The sequence below is a fragment of the Pseudophryne corroboree genome, chromosome 5 (assembly GCF_028390025.1).
Source record: "Pseudophryne corroboree isolate aPseCor3 chromosome 5, aPseCor3.hap2, whole genome shotgun sequence".
In the NCBI taxonomy this organism is placed as follows: Eukaryota; Metazoa; Chordata; class Amphibia; order Anura; family Myobatrachidae; genus Pseudophryne; species Pseudophryne corroboree.
The window spans coordinates 714,161,069-714,177,807 of record NC_086448.1 but is presented as its reverse complement, the minus strand read 5'-3'; the positions used below and the strand labels follow the sequence as shown (position 1 = coordinate 714,177,807).

General features: G+C 38.1%; 1 protein-coding gene across 7 annotated transcripts in view; it reads left to right on the top strand.

Annotated features, from left to right (window-relative positions):
* ZFHX4 (zinc finger homeobox 4) overlaps window positions 1-16,739 on the top strand; it is a 296,146-nt gene that overhangs the window by 201,195 nt on the left and 78,212 nt on the right. For all 7 annotated transcript variants that reach the window (XM_063923968.1, XM_063923970.1, XM_063923966.1 and 4 more), the window contains one exon: window positions 9,969-10,200. In XM_063923968.1, coding sequence (XP_063780038.1) covers window positions 9,969-10,200 — 232 coding nt within the window. The remainder of the gene's footprint in view (window positions 1-9,968; window positions 10,201-16,739) is intronic.

Below are 16,739 nucleotides of genomic sequence, written 5' to 3'. Positions count from 1 at the left end.
CTCCTACGGGTACGCAAATAAATGTGGATATTTAACCATATGCCAAGTTGCACACATCTATATGACTGCACTATGCCTATCCATCCACTTACTGAAAAAACAATCGCGATTATCAGTGCCCACAGTTCTGACTACACCCCCGTGAAATGCCTTCTCTATATTTGGCCTTCATGCAAATGTCCCATTGCCGCACACTTATCCTATTCAGACGCACATGAAGATACTGTACATCTGAGATGTGTAAAAACCTGAATAACCCATAGTTGTACCTCCACTTATACATGGGAATGGTTGTAGCCTCCCCAATGTGGAGAAAACGGGTAGGTGGTCAGGTGGCATAGCTAGGAGGGGGCATGCTGAGATAAAAGAGCAAATCTAGAGATTCTGAAGCAAAAAAAGTTTGGAGGGTCAAATAGAACAACTGAAGATGGGGTATAGAACAAAAGGAATAAAGGAGGATAAGAAAAGTACAGAATAACAGGAAAGATAGGATGAAAGAAAAGAATGGAAACTGAAAAAACACAGTAAAGAAATAAGAGCACAATAAGCAGAATTCCAGTCAGAATTTAGCAATGTTGCTGTGAAGATCACAAATCAAAGGGGCTTTGGCCCAGTAGGCAGAGCTTAACAAAAAGACACTAGATACACCCACTATGACCTACACTAAACTCCACCCACGGCCTTGATGTTTCACTCACCTCAGTGTCATTGCCAGCCTTCAGTTGTAATTCTACATAGTATATACAGTGCAAAAATCACAAGAGCTGTAAGCAAAATTGAATTGCGTTCAACTCTGCAACAATCGCTTTGTGTTTTTGAGTGCAAGGTATACAATTTGTGCAGTCTAGACTGAGTGAGAGCATGCAACTAATTACAGATAAAATGCATCACACTAAACATATGCAAAAATTAGACATACAGTATAATAAAAATACATTACCAAGAACTAAACAGATCTGGGTATGTTGTAAGCACCGTACACAGTGCATGTATGATCACATATAAAAACATAACCTTTATCTCTAGTCACAATAAATAGCTTTTTAGCTTTTCTGGCAGCTGAGAAGTGATTTTTGCTTCTTTTTTTTTAACTAGTACAAACTTTGTGTCTGAATCATTTGAGTCTGTGGAAATGAAACCCCAGTGAGTGTCATAATAATTTATGCTATGCCAAGTACATTTGAAACGTGTATGGAGCCACTTGCTGAGAGTCTCCTAATGGTAAAATGTGCCACATAAATCACAATTCCCAAGTCAAGAACAAATGTTATTTTGCAAATGTTTTTATGAAAAACATTGTGAAATAAATTAACACTATATTATATGGATACACTGGCATACATACACACCAAGTTACCTGTAAACATTTAGATTTTTTTTGTGTTTTTTTTGTTCTGTTTTACTAACTAAAATAGATTTATAAACTCACACTATTGTGCATCAATACAAATTAATAAAAACCTAAAGCTTGTGTATGTTTAAGCAGATGCAAAAACCTTGTACTATGAACCCAGTGGAGGGGCCTCACAATTTATACATTATTTAAAGTGCTTGTTTTATCTACACAGAATGGGGCAGTAATTTTAAGAGTTTACAATTTATATAGTCAGTGGTAATCAGTGGTATCTGCTTGTCTTAAGCTGGGTACACACTTGTTCGATTCCTGGCTGATCGGTTAAAATGCTCCTGATCAGCCGGGTTTTGTGTGTATCCAGCTGTGACCCCTGTGACCTCATGTGCGGTAGGGACAGTAGCGGAAAGGGGAGGGAGAGATAGTGGTTCCTCTTTGGGGATCGGGAGGTCGCATGTGCAGCACATAAGATGCGACTTCCTGGTTCGACCGTTGCAGGAGCGTTACAAGCTGTTTATGGGCTAATGCTCCTGCATTGGCACTGCATACACACCTATAAAATCAATGGTCATTCACCCGATATCAAGAGGATGGGCCAACGATTGTATAGGTGTGTACCCAGCTTAAGTCAACATTCCAGATATGAAATACAGGACAATTAATGCCAGTTATAGGTAACCTGATGCACTGCAGGATCGGTTCTCTAACCTTTTAAATGTCCACACGTTATTCTTAATCTCAGTAATCAGATAAAATAAAACATTTAATAAAAGATAGTGTCAACTCTCTATGATAACATAGCAGGCATTTTAAACAAGCGTTACAAACTATAACAAATGCATCTGACAATAAAGCAGGGAGTAGCTTGGGTCTGCAGTTAAAGGCTCCATGGCCACCTGTTGTCCATGACTGGTTTAGGTCATGCCCAGATCATACCATACTCATCTTCTATAAAGCCATGGCCTTTTCCTGGTAGGCCATGTGAAAGATGTAGAGCCTGTCCCACAAAATTTGGAGACTACTGGCCTTCCTGAATGATGCCACTAAGCCATTTTAAAATCCAGCATATTTCAAACTAGAAATATATAGCATTCACAAGTTCCTTTAATTACACAGTAGATTTAATTGAAATCATCATCCATTTTGCAACACAGCAGCATGGTGGACATTAATACAGTCATGCAGCAATGTGGTCATGAGTTCCGTTAATTCCTGACCAAGGTATCTATATGTATGTGTGAGTTTTCCCCAGGAGCTCAGGTTTCTTCCCACACACCAGAAACATTTTGATAGGTTAACTGACTTCTGACAAAAATTGTCCCTAGTGTGCATGTGTGTCCATGTGGTAGGGAATGTAGATTGTAACCTCCACTGGAACAAGGACTGATGTGAGCGGCTAAAATAGTCTCTGTAAAGTGCTGTTGAGTACATGTGCGCTATATAAATGACTATTAATGCGCATCTGAGCACTTTGCCTGTGAATAACAGTTAATGCAGCATTTTCACAGCTATCTTCTCGTTTTGTAGGGAAACAGCATTTTCCATTGATTGTAGTGGGAAAAGTACTCTGCATTTTTCTGGCTGGAAAACCACAACATCCTACGAAGCCACCAGGCACCAGCAGCCACTGACTGATTACATTATTTACTTGAAATTAAGTGTACACAGGTTTTTAAATTGTGTATTAATGCATTTTAAATTATTAAAATAAGATGCAGTTTATGTGAACTGATTGCTGGTACAGCAAAGGAATTGGAGTGTGAGGAATAATGCATAATACAGAATAACAGCACCTATTTGTATTTGGATTCACTAGCAGCATATCTACAAAATCATCATCATCATCGACAGTATCATGCGCAACTTTAAGAATCATGATAAATTACTAGGTTTGCATTCAGAAAAGATTAAAGCAATTGGTAGAGTTGTAAATTAGAGTCAATTGATCAGAGGCCTGCGGGATAGAAAACGCTAGCTGTATTAGTAACCCAACAAGTCAGTGAAGTTTCTTCAGAAAGAAACAAAGATAGCAGTAATTAATGACCCTGACTCTGTGCCAAAAAAGCTTTCTTCTGACAACTTCAACTTAATTAAAACTTAAGACTCTTCAATGGCCTCAGAAATCTCCTTATGGGGGTGAACTTTTGCAGACTCGTGAGAAAATTTTGTAAGTTAAAGGAAAAGACATGTGTTACTACTGGTACCATGATTTTAATCCCTGACAGTCAAAGAATCTATTTTAACCAAAGCCTTTTCTTTTAACTAGCTCACACCTGCAGGCTTACTGGCACTTCCTCTGTGCCAGAAAAGACAGTTTTTGTGTTTTCACGGAAGATCAGATAATAGATGTCTTGCTGTCGCTTTTGTTTTTGTGCATTGTTCATTAGGCTATGAAGTACTGCAGTCCTGCTTGATATGCTTGGTTTGTTTGTAGCGTAGTTTGGGCCTCAGATTTTGGGCTGTAGCAGTCTCGGTGAGGGAGGGCAAAGAACAAAAAGTTTCAACCTCCTCATCAACAGAAAAGGCCAATAATGTGTTACATACTCCACGGTTGGGAAAGGGGTTAATGAAAAAGTTTTGCAGACCAAGATTCACACTTGAAGGGGTAATCTGAAAGACAGAGGCATGCTGTTCTTCACACTTCTGGATTCTAAGGAACAAACAATTTAGCTGGCATGGGCTGTTTTTAGAAACCATCAAATGCATGTTTAAATAACTCTCAAGCCTTCTCACTAAAATCAGTCCATTCAACCTACAAATGAAACAATCCATGATGAGCTGTTGGATCAAAAATAAGTTCTAAAGTGTTTCACAGAGAACCCAAAGCACTTTATGCACTGAAGTCAGAGAGGGAGAGGCATGAATGTATACTATTTTCAGTATGTCAATTAGTACATCTCCTCCTCGTAATACTGTAGGTGATCAATATTCCAATTCCAGTATATCTGCTCAGACCTATTAACATTTACAGGCTTTGTTTACATAATGTCAAACAACAAATCAGTATAGGTCGGGATGTGTGCAGCCTTTACCACCCAAGTATGGCATTTATTCATGTATACATACTGCACTGTAGGTCCCCTTTTCTACATATGTTTGAGATTCCATTTACCCTTATGTTATAGCTATCACCTAAATACCTAAATACGTGTTATAAATCAGTGCATGTGATTATTATTTAATATTTTTATTACACCTCATATATTGTTGTGCAACGCTGTAGCCAGAATGTTTCAAGTAAAAATTGTCCAAACAAGTTCATAACCTATTGTTTCTTGTCTGGGAAAAAAATGGATTTATCTCAGTATAGATTGACTCATACAATTTATTTGTGGACATTGAAAATGGAGTACACATATAAACTGAATTAAAAAGTGGCAACTATTGGAGAGCCTTAGTAGTTAATTGGCAGTTATTTGAGAATAACTGCCAGTTATTCCAATTGTACTTGACTGACTTTTATGTCCCAGGACCACCGCTATTGGTTGGTGGAACTAGAAAATTGCCTATGGCTTCAAAAGTTAAGAGGTCCCTAAAACACTGAGAAACATAATATCATCATCCATTGATTTCAATGTTGTAACAGTACACCCATACTCACATGGTGAACAAGCAACAGAAACTTCTTACATATAAGGACGACAGCTACTGCTCCTTAATGTTAGTGTTACACTAGAATTGGGGCCCTTGACATGGATGTCAGTCAAATGTCATACTCCAAGTCTGAATAGCCATATATGCCACATCATTCCTGCCACAGTAAGAAGCAGCATAGGAGGGGTGCTCTGCTTCCAAGGGGGGTTGACATGGAGCACTTCTTCTGAATTGAGGCAGAATCATTAGGATGTCCCAGGGCTAGCATTGGTCCTGAAGGTCCCCCCATTCTTCCTAATCACTCTTCGTTAATTCAAGAAATGAAAACTTTTTGTGCAAGCTTATGTGGTGACACAATGGTTGGCTCATCTTTACATTGTATGATTTAAATGCTGGCTACCTCTTCAAATGGCTGTTTTAAAAGTAATATTTATCAGGTGAAAGCACATTTGTAGGCTACTTTATTTATCAAGCACTATTTTAATATAATTAATTTCAATGCTTAATGACTACCAATTGTCTACTATATATACAGTATGATAAAGAAAGACATTTAATGGCTTACCATGAACAACTTTCTAGCAGTACTGTGCAGCCAGGGTAGGCAGGGGAGGCAGAGCCTAACCTGTCATACTCCAGTAAACTCCAGAGTTTTGACTATAAAAATGTTTGGAATAATACAAAGATGATATCTAGAACTTACAATTATCATCTTTGTGTTCATATAATCTTTTGTATTATTCTAATCATTTTTATAATCAAAACTCATTGCCAAATTGTGTGTGTGTGTGTGTGTGTGTGTGTGTGTGTGTGTGTGTGTGTGTGTGTGTAAATCTGTCTCTGATACTAGCCAGTGCAGTGCCTGCCTAGCCATTGACCTCACCGCAATTCATTGCTTAGTAGTGCATGCTTACAAGTGAAATTACCAAATGGTGGTTTTGTTTCATTGGCCAGATTCTGCCCACCCAAACTTTTTTTGTAATGCAGTGCTTCTTGACAACTTCAATAAACAGTTGAATGATCTTTTTTTTTCTTTAATAGTTTCCAACCTCAATCTTTGCAGATAGAACCCAATTCATATATATGCTGAATCATAACTGCCGAATTTCTGGCTACTCCCTTTGGTGTGGAGGGCGTGCCCGCACAATTGTATCATCATGGTCCTGCTCCCGCTATTCAATGCTGTGATAACAGGCACTGTTAAGCGGGAGGCGTGGCTACAATGATGAAATTCAGTACGAATCATGTTGTTGGCCACCTGAAACTCCCACTTTACTTAAGAAATGGCATTGGCGGTGGATAGTGGGCAGCTAAGTACAGAGTGTTGGTGACTGAAACGCTCTTCTGTGCGGCTGGGAGCATTATACAAGATTCCGGGAGAGAAGGCATGTATGGGTTGAATAGCAATAAACATTAACCTTTGCCAATGATGAGTCAAGTTACTGTCACATCAGCCCTTTGCCATTCCCACTTTGCTGTAAATCATGTAGATATGTCAAGTCAACTGGTTTGGTGAAACAACTTACTACATAAGTACATACTACATATATATATATATATATATATATATATATATATATATATCAGTTTAAATGCCCATGCATCATGTGTCAAAATGGCACCTACCTCAGAAGAGGTAGGTTTAGCTAACCCTGTTTGACTTACAAAAAGAGATTACTCGGTAACATTTAGCTATTGTGGTTACAGGAAAGAGCAAGTCTTGCATATCATGTCATCGCTGTGGTTGCAAAGCATTCACCGGGTAATTGAATCTTTACGGGTAGTATTTTTTTTTCTTCCATTAACCACTTTCAGATGTTAGAATAGAAAAAGAAAGTTTAAATCATCTTGTTTGAATTCTTACATAAACTCTTATCATTCAGATTAGTCTGCAATATAACTTTCTAATGTTCTGAGTGAATTCAGATGACACCATTGTTAAATTTACATTCAGTTATACTGTACATAAATACTGTACTTACCTCTACTGCCTATGCTACATTACTCTGAGGTAGAATAAAAGGTTTATTGCTGACCAGTCCTGTTGTCAGACTCTTGATAAAACAAAAGTTGTATTATCAGAGACTTAGCACTATATAGGCTAGTCACAACTTTCACCATAATCTATAATACATTTGCCATCCTCCATGTGCCTAGATTGGTTTTAAAATGGATATTTATTAAAATGCTACACTAGTACCTTACCCCAATATTTTTATAACAATATGCCTTTCATAGTCCAGGCCATCTTCTAATTATGTTAAAAGCTGTGCTTATTCATTTTTCAATGTAGAGCAAGGGTGTAGCTACCATAGGTGCAGGCAGTGCAGCTGCTATGGGGCCCAGAACTGAGAGGGGCCAACCTTCCCTGTCAAAGATACATTTGTTATATCCATTTTTCGCCATTGGGTGGTAAGTAGGGGTTCTTTCAAACTTTTTCCTTGGGGCCCCTAGACCTGCTTATTGTAGTGTGGTATAAAATGAACTGGAGGGCATTTAAATGTTATATAATATGAACCGGGGCACTGTAATGTGGCACAATATTAACAGGGAACACTATATATCATAATGTGAATTGGGGGTACTGTGCGACATAATGTGTACTGGCAGCTCTGAAATGTGACATAGGGTGAACTTAAGCACTACTGAGATTCATGAAAGAAACTAGGGTACTACTATAGGGCATAATATAAAATAAGGCTCTACCATGGGTCAGAAAATGAACTAGGGCTCTATTATAGGGCATAAAATTAACAACTGCTGAAGAGAAGTGTCTCTCTAGAAGCATTGGGATGGGCCCTCTTCAAAATCTTGCTATGGGGCCTACAAAGTTCTGGCTATGCCCCTGATGTAGAGAAATAGTAAATTACTATAAGCCTTAAATTGGTATTGTGCCATACATCTATATTTTCCTAATTTACAGTTGATCTATTACAAAAAATACAGGTCATTTTGTTTGTTTACTCAAACTCCAATATGGATGTGATGAAATCCGAGTTCGTGGGCTGTGCGGGATGCTGGCCGAACTTTTTTTTTAAAGCGGCAATCATGAACAAGGCATGGTTTAGCCTTGTACATGATTATCCCTTTAAAAAAAGTCAGAGTTCGGCCGGCATCCCACACAGCCGCCGGACTCAGAGTTCATTACATCCCGCCCGGTGAGTTATCTGGCATGGTGTATGGTATTCTAATTTACATAAACCGAAAAAATGTGTGATATAACCCACAGTAACCAATCAGATATCTGGTTGCTATAAGTCAATGATGTGTTCAAAATGGCTTTCCAATTTATTTATTACCAGTTATTTAGCGTGCACATATTCCACGGTCCTTTACAGAAAATATTTGGCCATTCACCTCAGCCTCTGCCTGAGTAGAGCTTACAATCTATATTCCCTACCACATGCGCGCACACACATGCACACACTACAGTTAATTTTTGTTGGGAACCAATTAACCTACCAAAATATTTTTGTTTTGTGGGAGAACACTGGAGTACCTGCAGGAAATCCACACAAGCATGGGTAGAATAAACAAACTCCACACAGTAAGGGCCATGGTGGAAAGCAAACCCAAGACCTCAGTGCTGTAATGCAGGCAGTAATGCTAACATTACCATTACACCATCCAAGCTGCCCAATGTCAAGTCATTGTCTGCGAGTCACCCTAAAGCACCATCTTTTTCCCAGAAAGTGGGTACATTCAGTTTGTACCACAAAGTTGCAAGTTAGTACAATCGCTTGCAATTGGTGGTGTAAATATGCATATCTGTCCAGTGTGTGATTGCAGCTTTAAGAGCAATCTACTGCAACTGAATATGCTGAAGAGTAGTAAAGGTTTTCATTGAAAGAAAAAGAGAATTTTAAAGGATCTTGTTACATGCCGTGGGCAGAAATTAGAGTAGTCAGCGCTTACAAAAAGTGATTTTTTTTTTTTAACAAAAATTTGATGTGGGTCACTGTGAATGGTGAAAAAAAGGGTTCAGCATAATTTTGCCTGTTTCAAATTAGGTTAAACTTCAAATTAAGTTACTTAAGATTTTAGTGTTCCTAACATATGATTAAGAGAAACATTTTTGTTTATAGAAAATGTAAGTTTATTCCATGCATGTAGATTTATAGAAAATTAAAATAAACATTTACTTTCGAGTCAGTACTTATAACATAAAAACCTCTTGATGTGCAAGACCCTGCTTAAACATCTCCAGCTCAGTATTTGCTCACTGACTTTATATATAGTTTTTACATTGCATTAAATATTAATTAGACTTCAAAGAAAAGCCCTCTTTACTGGAACACTGGCTTGTTTCATCATGCAGATTCGATTATTTGGCTATACACTTCCACATTTCTTCACTGTTTTTAATATCTCCAGACTACAAGAGGTCAATACAAGTCATTTTCAATTTTATTTTAACCTCTCAGATGCTAGTAAGGAGGAGTATTGCATTTCAAACAGACACCTTTTAGCACTGGCTAACAGTTTAACATTAAACATTTCTGTACATTTCGTGTTTTTGCTTGATTACTGTTTTACTTCTCTCTGGAGCGGGAGGGCGGATTTTGTATTTTTAAATAAGGATCATATTTATGTATTTCATTTTATAGAAGCTGGCAAGTATCTTGCAAATGCTTACCAGCAACATGAACTGAATAGTAATTATGAATATACATCAGTGTTGTATCCATTTGTGTTTTGTCTCTCTCTCTCTCTCTCTCTCTCTCTTTTGGGTTGTATCAAAGCTTAGAGAGAGATATAGTACCAACCAATCAGATTCTGTCATTTTCCAAACACAGCCAGTAAAATGATTGGTTGGTGCATTATCTCTCTCCACTTTATCTCTCTCCAAGGTTTGATACATTCCCTCTCTCTCTCTCTCTCTCTCTCTCTCTCTCTCTCTATATATATATATATATATATATGTTGATATCTCTATACATTATATTTATCAATATATGTATGTACATAATATATACATCCATATACATATACGCCATAACAATGATTTCTATTTTTTTTTCAGTACTTGCAAAAACACGAGAGCACAGTGAATGCTGAGTCCTGCTATTACTACTGTGCTCTGTGCGATTATTCCACGAAGGTCAAGCTGAACTTGGTACAGCACGTTCGTTCCGTGAAGCACCAGCAGACAGAGGGTCTACGCAAGCTGCAGTTACACCAGCAGGGTCTGTCTCCAGATGAGGACAGCCTAAGCGACATCTTCTATGTGAAAGACTGCCCACCGAATGATCCTGGTGAGTAATTCTCCAAAAGGGCTAGTCCCTGAACACTCCCCTCAAAATCCCCAAACCCTTAGCTCGTCCCTCAGTGTAAAACACGGCAGCTCTTAATCTCTCAGAAATGAACATGCTGTTCCCATTAAAGACTTCTTTTTATATCAGTACCATACGCAGTTCTGCATGCGGTGACATCTTTAGCAGGCATGCAGGAGGTTATGAAACCCTACCTTGGGAGGATCTCACAGTGAAATTTTTTCCCCGAGAGAGAGTTTTAATTTCCTTTCTCATGACCAAAGCAATTTGGCTTTCATTTAAAAGTTTCTTTGCTGCCAGCAGCTAATAAGTGTAACAGGACTGTAAAACATTCTGAGACAAAAAAAAAAAGATTAATAGTTTTATTTGAGAGAGACCAGTAATTTAAAACATAAGACCTAGTCAGGGTCCATTATACAATAATTCCAATGTTAATGCTACTTTGCAAAACGAGCGCTTAACTTGTTTTTGCTTTGCTTGACCTGGCGCAGGGAAACAGCTAACACATTTTGAATGGCATTCCAAAACTGAATTAATCTCTGTTCCCTAAAGTGTCCTGTTTGTATATGAAATCCAGAAACAGATGGTCATGAGCTGAAAACCACATGCAAAACTTCATGCATTAAACCTACCCATATTGGAATTAAATGAGACGGCTGTGCTTTTGGCTTTAATTATAAATGGATCAAAGGTGGTTTCAGGTTTTGGGTGCACAAGAAAAGCCTATTTAGATAAATCATTATTATGCATTTAAAAAAAGACTGTTTTACTTTTTCTTTCCTTTGGCAGGCTAGGGACGTGTTTAAATCTGTCTGAAGACATATTTACTCAGTACACCTTTATAAATGTGCTAGTGTTAAGAATATACTTGAATTAGTAGTTGCAGGCCACAAGGTAAATTTTAGGATATATCAGGTGAGCAAATGCTAAGGTTATATCTTGCAACCGAGAAATGTTTTCTGCGGTGAACTCATATATTTATTTTTGGGGGAAGAACCCAGTTTGCCGCCGCACCCCCCTTTTTTGTTTCATTAGGGTATTTTTATACTAGTTTTTAATAGTATTTTTTGTTACACCTCACACCCTCCATCTCAATAAGGGGTCTATCAATGGAGACTGTGCTGTAGTGAAAACGTGTCAATTTTAATAAAAATAGCAGTATAATTAACTGCTAATAGCAAACTAATCATTATATTCATTGCTTGCAACTGTAATTTCTGTTAGGATTCCCCCCCCTCAATTTCATGTAGTCGAGCAGCAGTCTGGCAAGAGCTGGGCTTGATGCCATTTTTTAGCTTTACTTTTTTTTTTTTTTTTTTTGTGCAGAGACCAGCAGTCATGAAACTGTAAAGATATTTCATGTGTGAATACCCATTCTTTTTTTATTACAGTGTAACAGGTCTTGGGTGTTAATTAATCTTATATAGTCTACTATGTGTACATGAGAATGAGGTTCATGATCCTGTCCTTCAATTGTGTTTTACTTTTTTATTATATATATATATATATATATATATATATATATATTTTGAAAGCTGTGACTGTACGTAAAGTTAGCTTGGGGTTACAAATCATTAGTAAGCATGGATCAAAAAGGGCATTATAAAGCCATACACATCAGGTTATACTGAGAAAGCTATAGTCTTGTGTTATGCATTTGTTATTCAGTTAGAAGTGGACAATGGAATGCAGCACAGTCGCTGGGCTTTTGGTAATGGCTATAAAACAGTGGAGACCAGTCTTTGAATGCATCTGGTTTTAACATTCCAGCTATTGCCTTGAAGAGTAAGTAATACAGGCTCAGCTCTGTTGTCAGCTGCAACTAATATAATTTCTAATCCAAATTTCCATTGTTCAATCTCCGTTAGTAGGTTTAATAGCCTTATCAAAAAAAGACATAAAATATAAACGTAAAAATAAAACAAAAAAAAACAACACACACACCAACTCTTATAAAGGAAATACTGCACCAAGATGTCAGACCCCTTTGCCACAGATTTACTACAATGAATTAACATCCTTATCCCAAATAAATGTACTGTCATCGGTCCAAAAAATGACAAGTGGAGTATAACAAAATGGGGAAATAAAGGTTAACTCATCCAATAAAGGCCTATGATATCAGTGAGGAAAAATTCTTGTAATAAGGATGGCGTTTTAATAACCTATCCCATATCTTTTATAAGTCCCTAGCTAACACTCCTTAGTTTAACAGTTTTTATTCATTATAATGGAAAATAAAAAAAGTCTGTTTTTAGCTGTTGGCTCTTATCTAGCCTTCACAAGCTACATTCTGGATACAAGCCAAACAATTATGAAGGCATTTGGGACTGAAGGTTGCAGAGGCTCAGTAGTGATTTTCATTGAGATAAGAATGTATCTTATGATTTAAAAAAAATAATGTGTGGGTATAATTAAAGGTAGTTAGCAATTACAAGAAGGAATAACACAGCTAAGGGCTTTAAAATTTAGTTAACATAATAGAGTTTTGTAATGGTCTCTAAATATACAGTTTGCACCAAATTTGTGGTTGTGGTTTGCAAAATACACAAACTCAGTGCAAAAACCTTTGCAGTACTGGCATAAGTTGATCATTGCGCAGGAAACGCAGTATTAAAAGACATACAAATGAACATGTGATTTCATTGTGCTTTGATGTAATGTATTACTACTTGATCATACCCATAGAGCGAGTTTACAATCTCATGGTCAGCAGCTGCAACAGTGACACCTGCAGCTTATAAAATAAACTAACCACACTACTAAAGTGTATCACAAACAATTAAGACAAGGTAATCACTATAATACATCTGTTTCCTTTTTTTGCACCTGTCTCACTCATACACACACACGCACGGTAACTTCAGCTACAGTATTTTGTGAGCCAATATATCAGTATGATTGTAGCCAATCAGTGAGTGCAGCCTTTAACAGGGATTACCTATTGGCGTTATGATGGACATGTGATAACAGCCAGCACTTGTATGCACTGTCAAGGGTTGGTGGGCGGTTAATAGAGAAGGCTCCATTGAAACCTTTACATTCATTGGGCGGTATTCAAATGATATATCATGCCCAATCTCCTTTCCAAAATGATCCCCGTTATTGTGCATATTGCGCCCATAATAATCAGATCTAGCCGTGGAAAGGGTTGGATGCCTCACTAGTCTGGGGGTAGCAAGCTGAAATAATGATACCACGCCCCTGAGGACATAAACAGAACAGGTGTGGAAAGGGGTGAATATAATTGAATATCGCCCATTGATTGCTAGGAGTTTTTCCATCTAGTAACAGCTGCTGGTTAAGGCAGCATGTGAAATATATTTTGCCCATGGTGGGTATAGCATATGGTGGTGGATAGGTTCCATCACCATATCCTTTACATGCTAGTAGAAACATAATATTTATTACCAGTGGTCAAGAGGCTTGATGTTCCACAGTGACATCACTGTTTCCTATTGGTTGCCTTCTATTATATATACTGTATCTCTGATAAATTATAAGGTTTTCCTTAACTTCAGATTCCCACAAACACATATGTGGTATACAGTAGCATAACTGAAAAAATATTGCAGTGTAGAATTGTTTTAACATGTTAGTTTGATGGTGATGATGGTGATTCCTCTTCTGCATATGCTGTACATACAGTATGTGTCCACATAGAGCTACCCCAAATTGCATCAAATAGCGCATTAGAGCACACCATGGACTTTGCTGCCTAAACACTCCAAAATTTCTCCTGACTGGAAAACATATTGGACAAGTCGCTAAACAACACCTAGACATCCCGAGATGTCCATGCTTCAGAGCTGGCGCTAACCAATATGGTGCCCTAGGCAAGATTTTGGCTGGTGCCCCCTAGCACCGCCGCTAGTTCTGCAGGAGATGCCTGGCATGAGTCAGCTGGCAGCTCTGCTAACGTCGGGCGCCTTTTGTTTATGAAAATGCATCATAGTATGTGCATTACTATGTGTCTAGGATGCACAAGCAGCTTCTGCTGATTAAAATTATATGCAGCATGCCTATATTCTGTGTGCGACTGCGGCTGTATCTGCATACATTACAGTGATTTCCAGGAATACACTGTAACGTAGCATTTTGTATGCAGATACAGCCGCAGTCACACACAGAATATAGGCATGCCACATATCATTTTAATCAGCAGAAGCTGCTGGTGCCCCTAAGCATACCAAATGCCCTAGGTATTTGCCTAGTTTTCCTATGCCTAAGGCCGGCTCTGCCATGCTTGATCCAGGTTCTGGATACTATTCCCACCTGGATATTTGCACTGGCTCCAGTAAAAAAAGAGCATTGCTATGATCCATTTATACCCCACCAGGAACTTTTTTTTTTTAAATTTGCTTCTTTATTACTATTTAACAATTACTTTTCATAATTCCAAAAAACGTGTCTTTCTCACTATGAACCAGATTCACTATTTTATCAAAACCGTTACCATACCACAGAGACAATTTGTGTATCAAAACTATAAACCTGGTGATTTTTAATCACTTTGTAAAAGTATCTTTACCGTTGGCAGATTCAGTGAGCCAATTTCCAACGATATTAGAACTACTTGGACATAAAATATTTCTCTAGGTATTTTCCCTTGCACATTAGCAGCTGTTAAAACACTCTACATACATATATTAAACACAAGAATAGGTTATTTGTAATATATGTTATTGGAAAATATTTGAAAACAAGTAAGAGAACATTTGTAAATGTCTTTAGCTTGGAAATGCCTACCATCATGCATAGACATAAAATATAATATATTCAGTAAATATTAATAGTAGCAGCACAGGAAATTTTCAAGAACTCTGCTACAGCATTATCCTGTTTTTTCCTATGGCTTGCCAATACTGTGATATTTTTATAACGAGGCTATAAACATTTTCATTAGGGACTATAACTCAGTGCTTAGAAAAGGCAACATCTCCAGCCTCATATACGTGCATGGGATCATCAGCTGCTATCCAATTATGGGATTTGTGAAACCAAATGAAGCCTTCCTTGTACACTACGGGCAAATCCTGCACTAAGCCAACATTATAGGGTATAATACATCACTGAGAGAAAGTAGCTTGCCGATCAAACAGGAGGAATTTCCTCTGATGTATCTAAACAGCAAATTTATTAAACATTTGTATATATTCTGTTGAATGTGAACAGGCCGGGTATGTGGGGGAAGCAACTGGCAGTATTAACTATGAAGTTCTGCAAGCTGATGTACTGTAGCTCCATGTCGATAATAGGCTGGCGCTGTGGCACTTGGCTATAATGTCATAGATCTGTGCCCCAATCCCAAGTATAGAAGATGCCGCCCTGTCCCACTCCACACTTGGTAAGAAGCGGTGGTCATGTTGTAGCTTCATGGTAAACAACCCACACATCAGCCTTGTATGTGATGTGCTTTCTAATAGCCTGCTACTCAGTCCAATTAGGGCAGCCTGTTTTGGAAGTTCTGGCAACTCCGCCCTGATTGAGCTTATGGGAAATGTAAAACCAGCAGTACTTTGTCAAAATGTCACTGTTCCATAAGACATAATGTTTGGTCGAGATCCACAGTGAACTTATGAACTATAAATACTGTAGTATAATTTCTGAAGTTCCCAATTGTTTTTATTTTTTTTGTGTCTGAATACAAGGTATGCAGACCTGTATCCCTGTTAGAATGCACAATGGTATTCCATTATGCTATTATGCATCTACTGTAATTATGCTCCAATAGATATCCTTGGCTGATAAGAGCTGTCCGTTGTGATGTTGTGACTTCCAGGTTTTGCACTTAGGAGTCCCTCTGTGAATGCACAGGGGGGTGCAGCAGCCACGCAAGGTGCTGGGGGAGATCCGATTGGATTCCTCTCAGGACAAAATACGGAAAGAAGCCCATGGGCTACCATAGGCCAATGCCACCAAAAGCTGGCGTTGCCCACTGCATCCAAGCCCCGGAATTCATCGTATTCCAGACCTTGGTACATATGAAAAATGCAGCCAAAGTCCTAAAATGTGATTTTCCCATTAGTACATCCCACCCCATTTCTTTACAACTGGGCTGAGGTATGGTACTAGCAGCCTTTCATGGACCTCCTTGAATTTTAACTTGATTTTGGACAGTGTCAGTCACAAGAATGTCAGCCAGGGGTAAAAGGACAGAGTACTTCCACTAAAAGAAAATCCCCTTTGCCCATTGTTCGTTTTAGCATCTTCTTGCCAAATCTTCTGGAGCGCTTGTAATTTCCTCTGTACAGAGCCCGACAGACTCATCAGCAACAGAAGGTAAACATAATAGATGTGAGGAATTTCTAGAGACTTATAAGGTTTAGCTTGCTGAAATGTACACTGCGTCTGGCGATCTTTCGACGTGGCCACATGTGGACTCCCTAAATTGAAAACATTATAAAGAAAAGGGGAATCGTTAAGCCCCTGTTAACCGCAAGACTTAGGAATAAAATACATTTTATACAAAAGAATTTGAAGGTTATTTCAGTGTTATGACATTGTGCTGCTGCTACTGA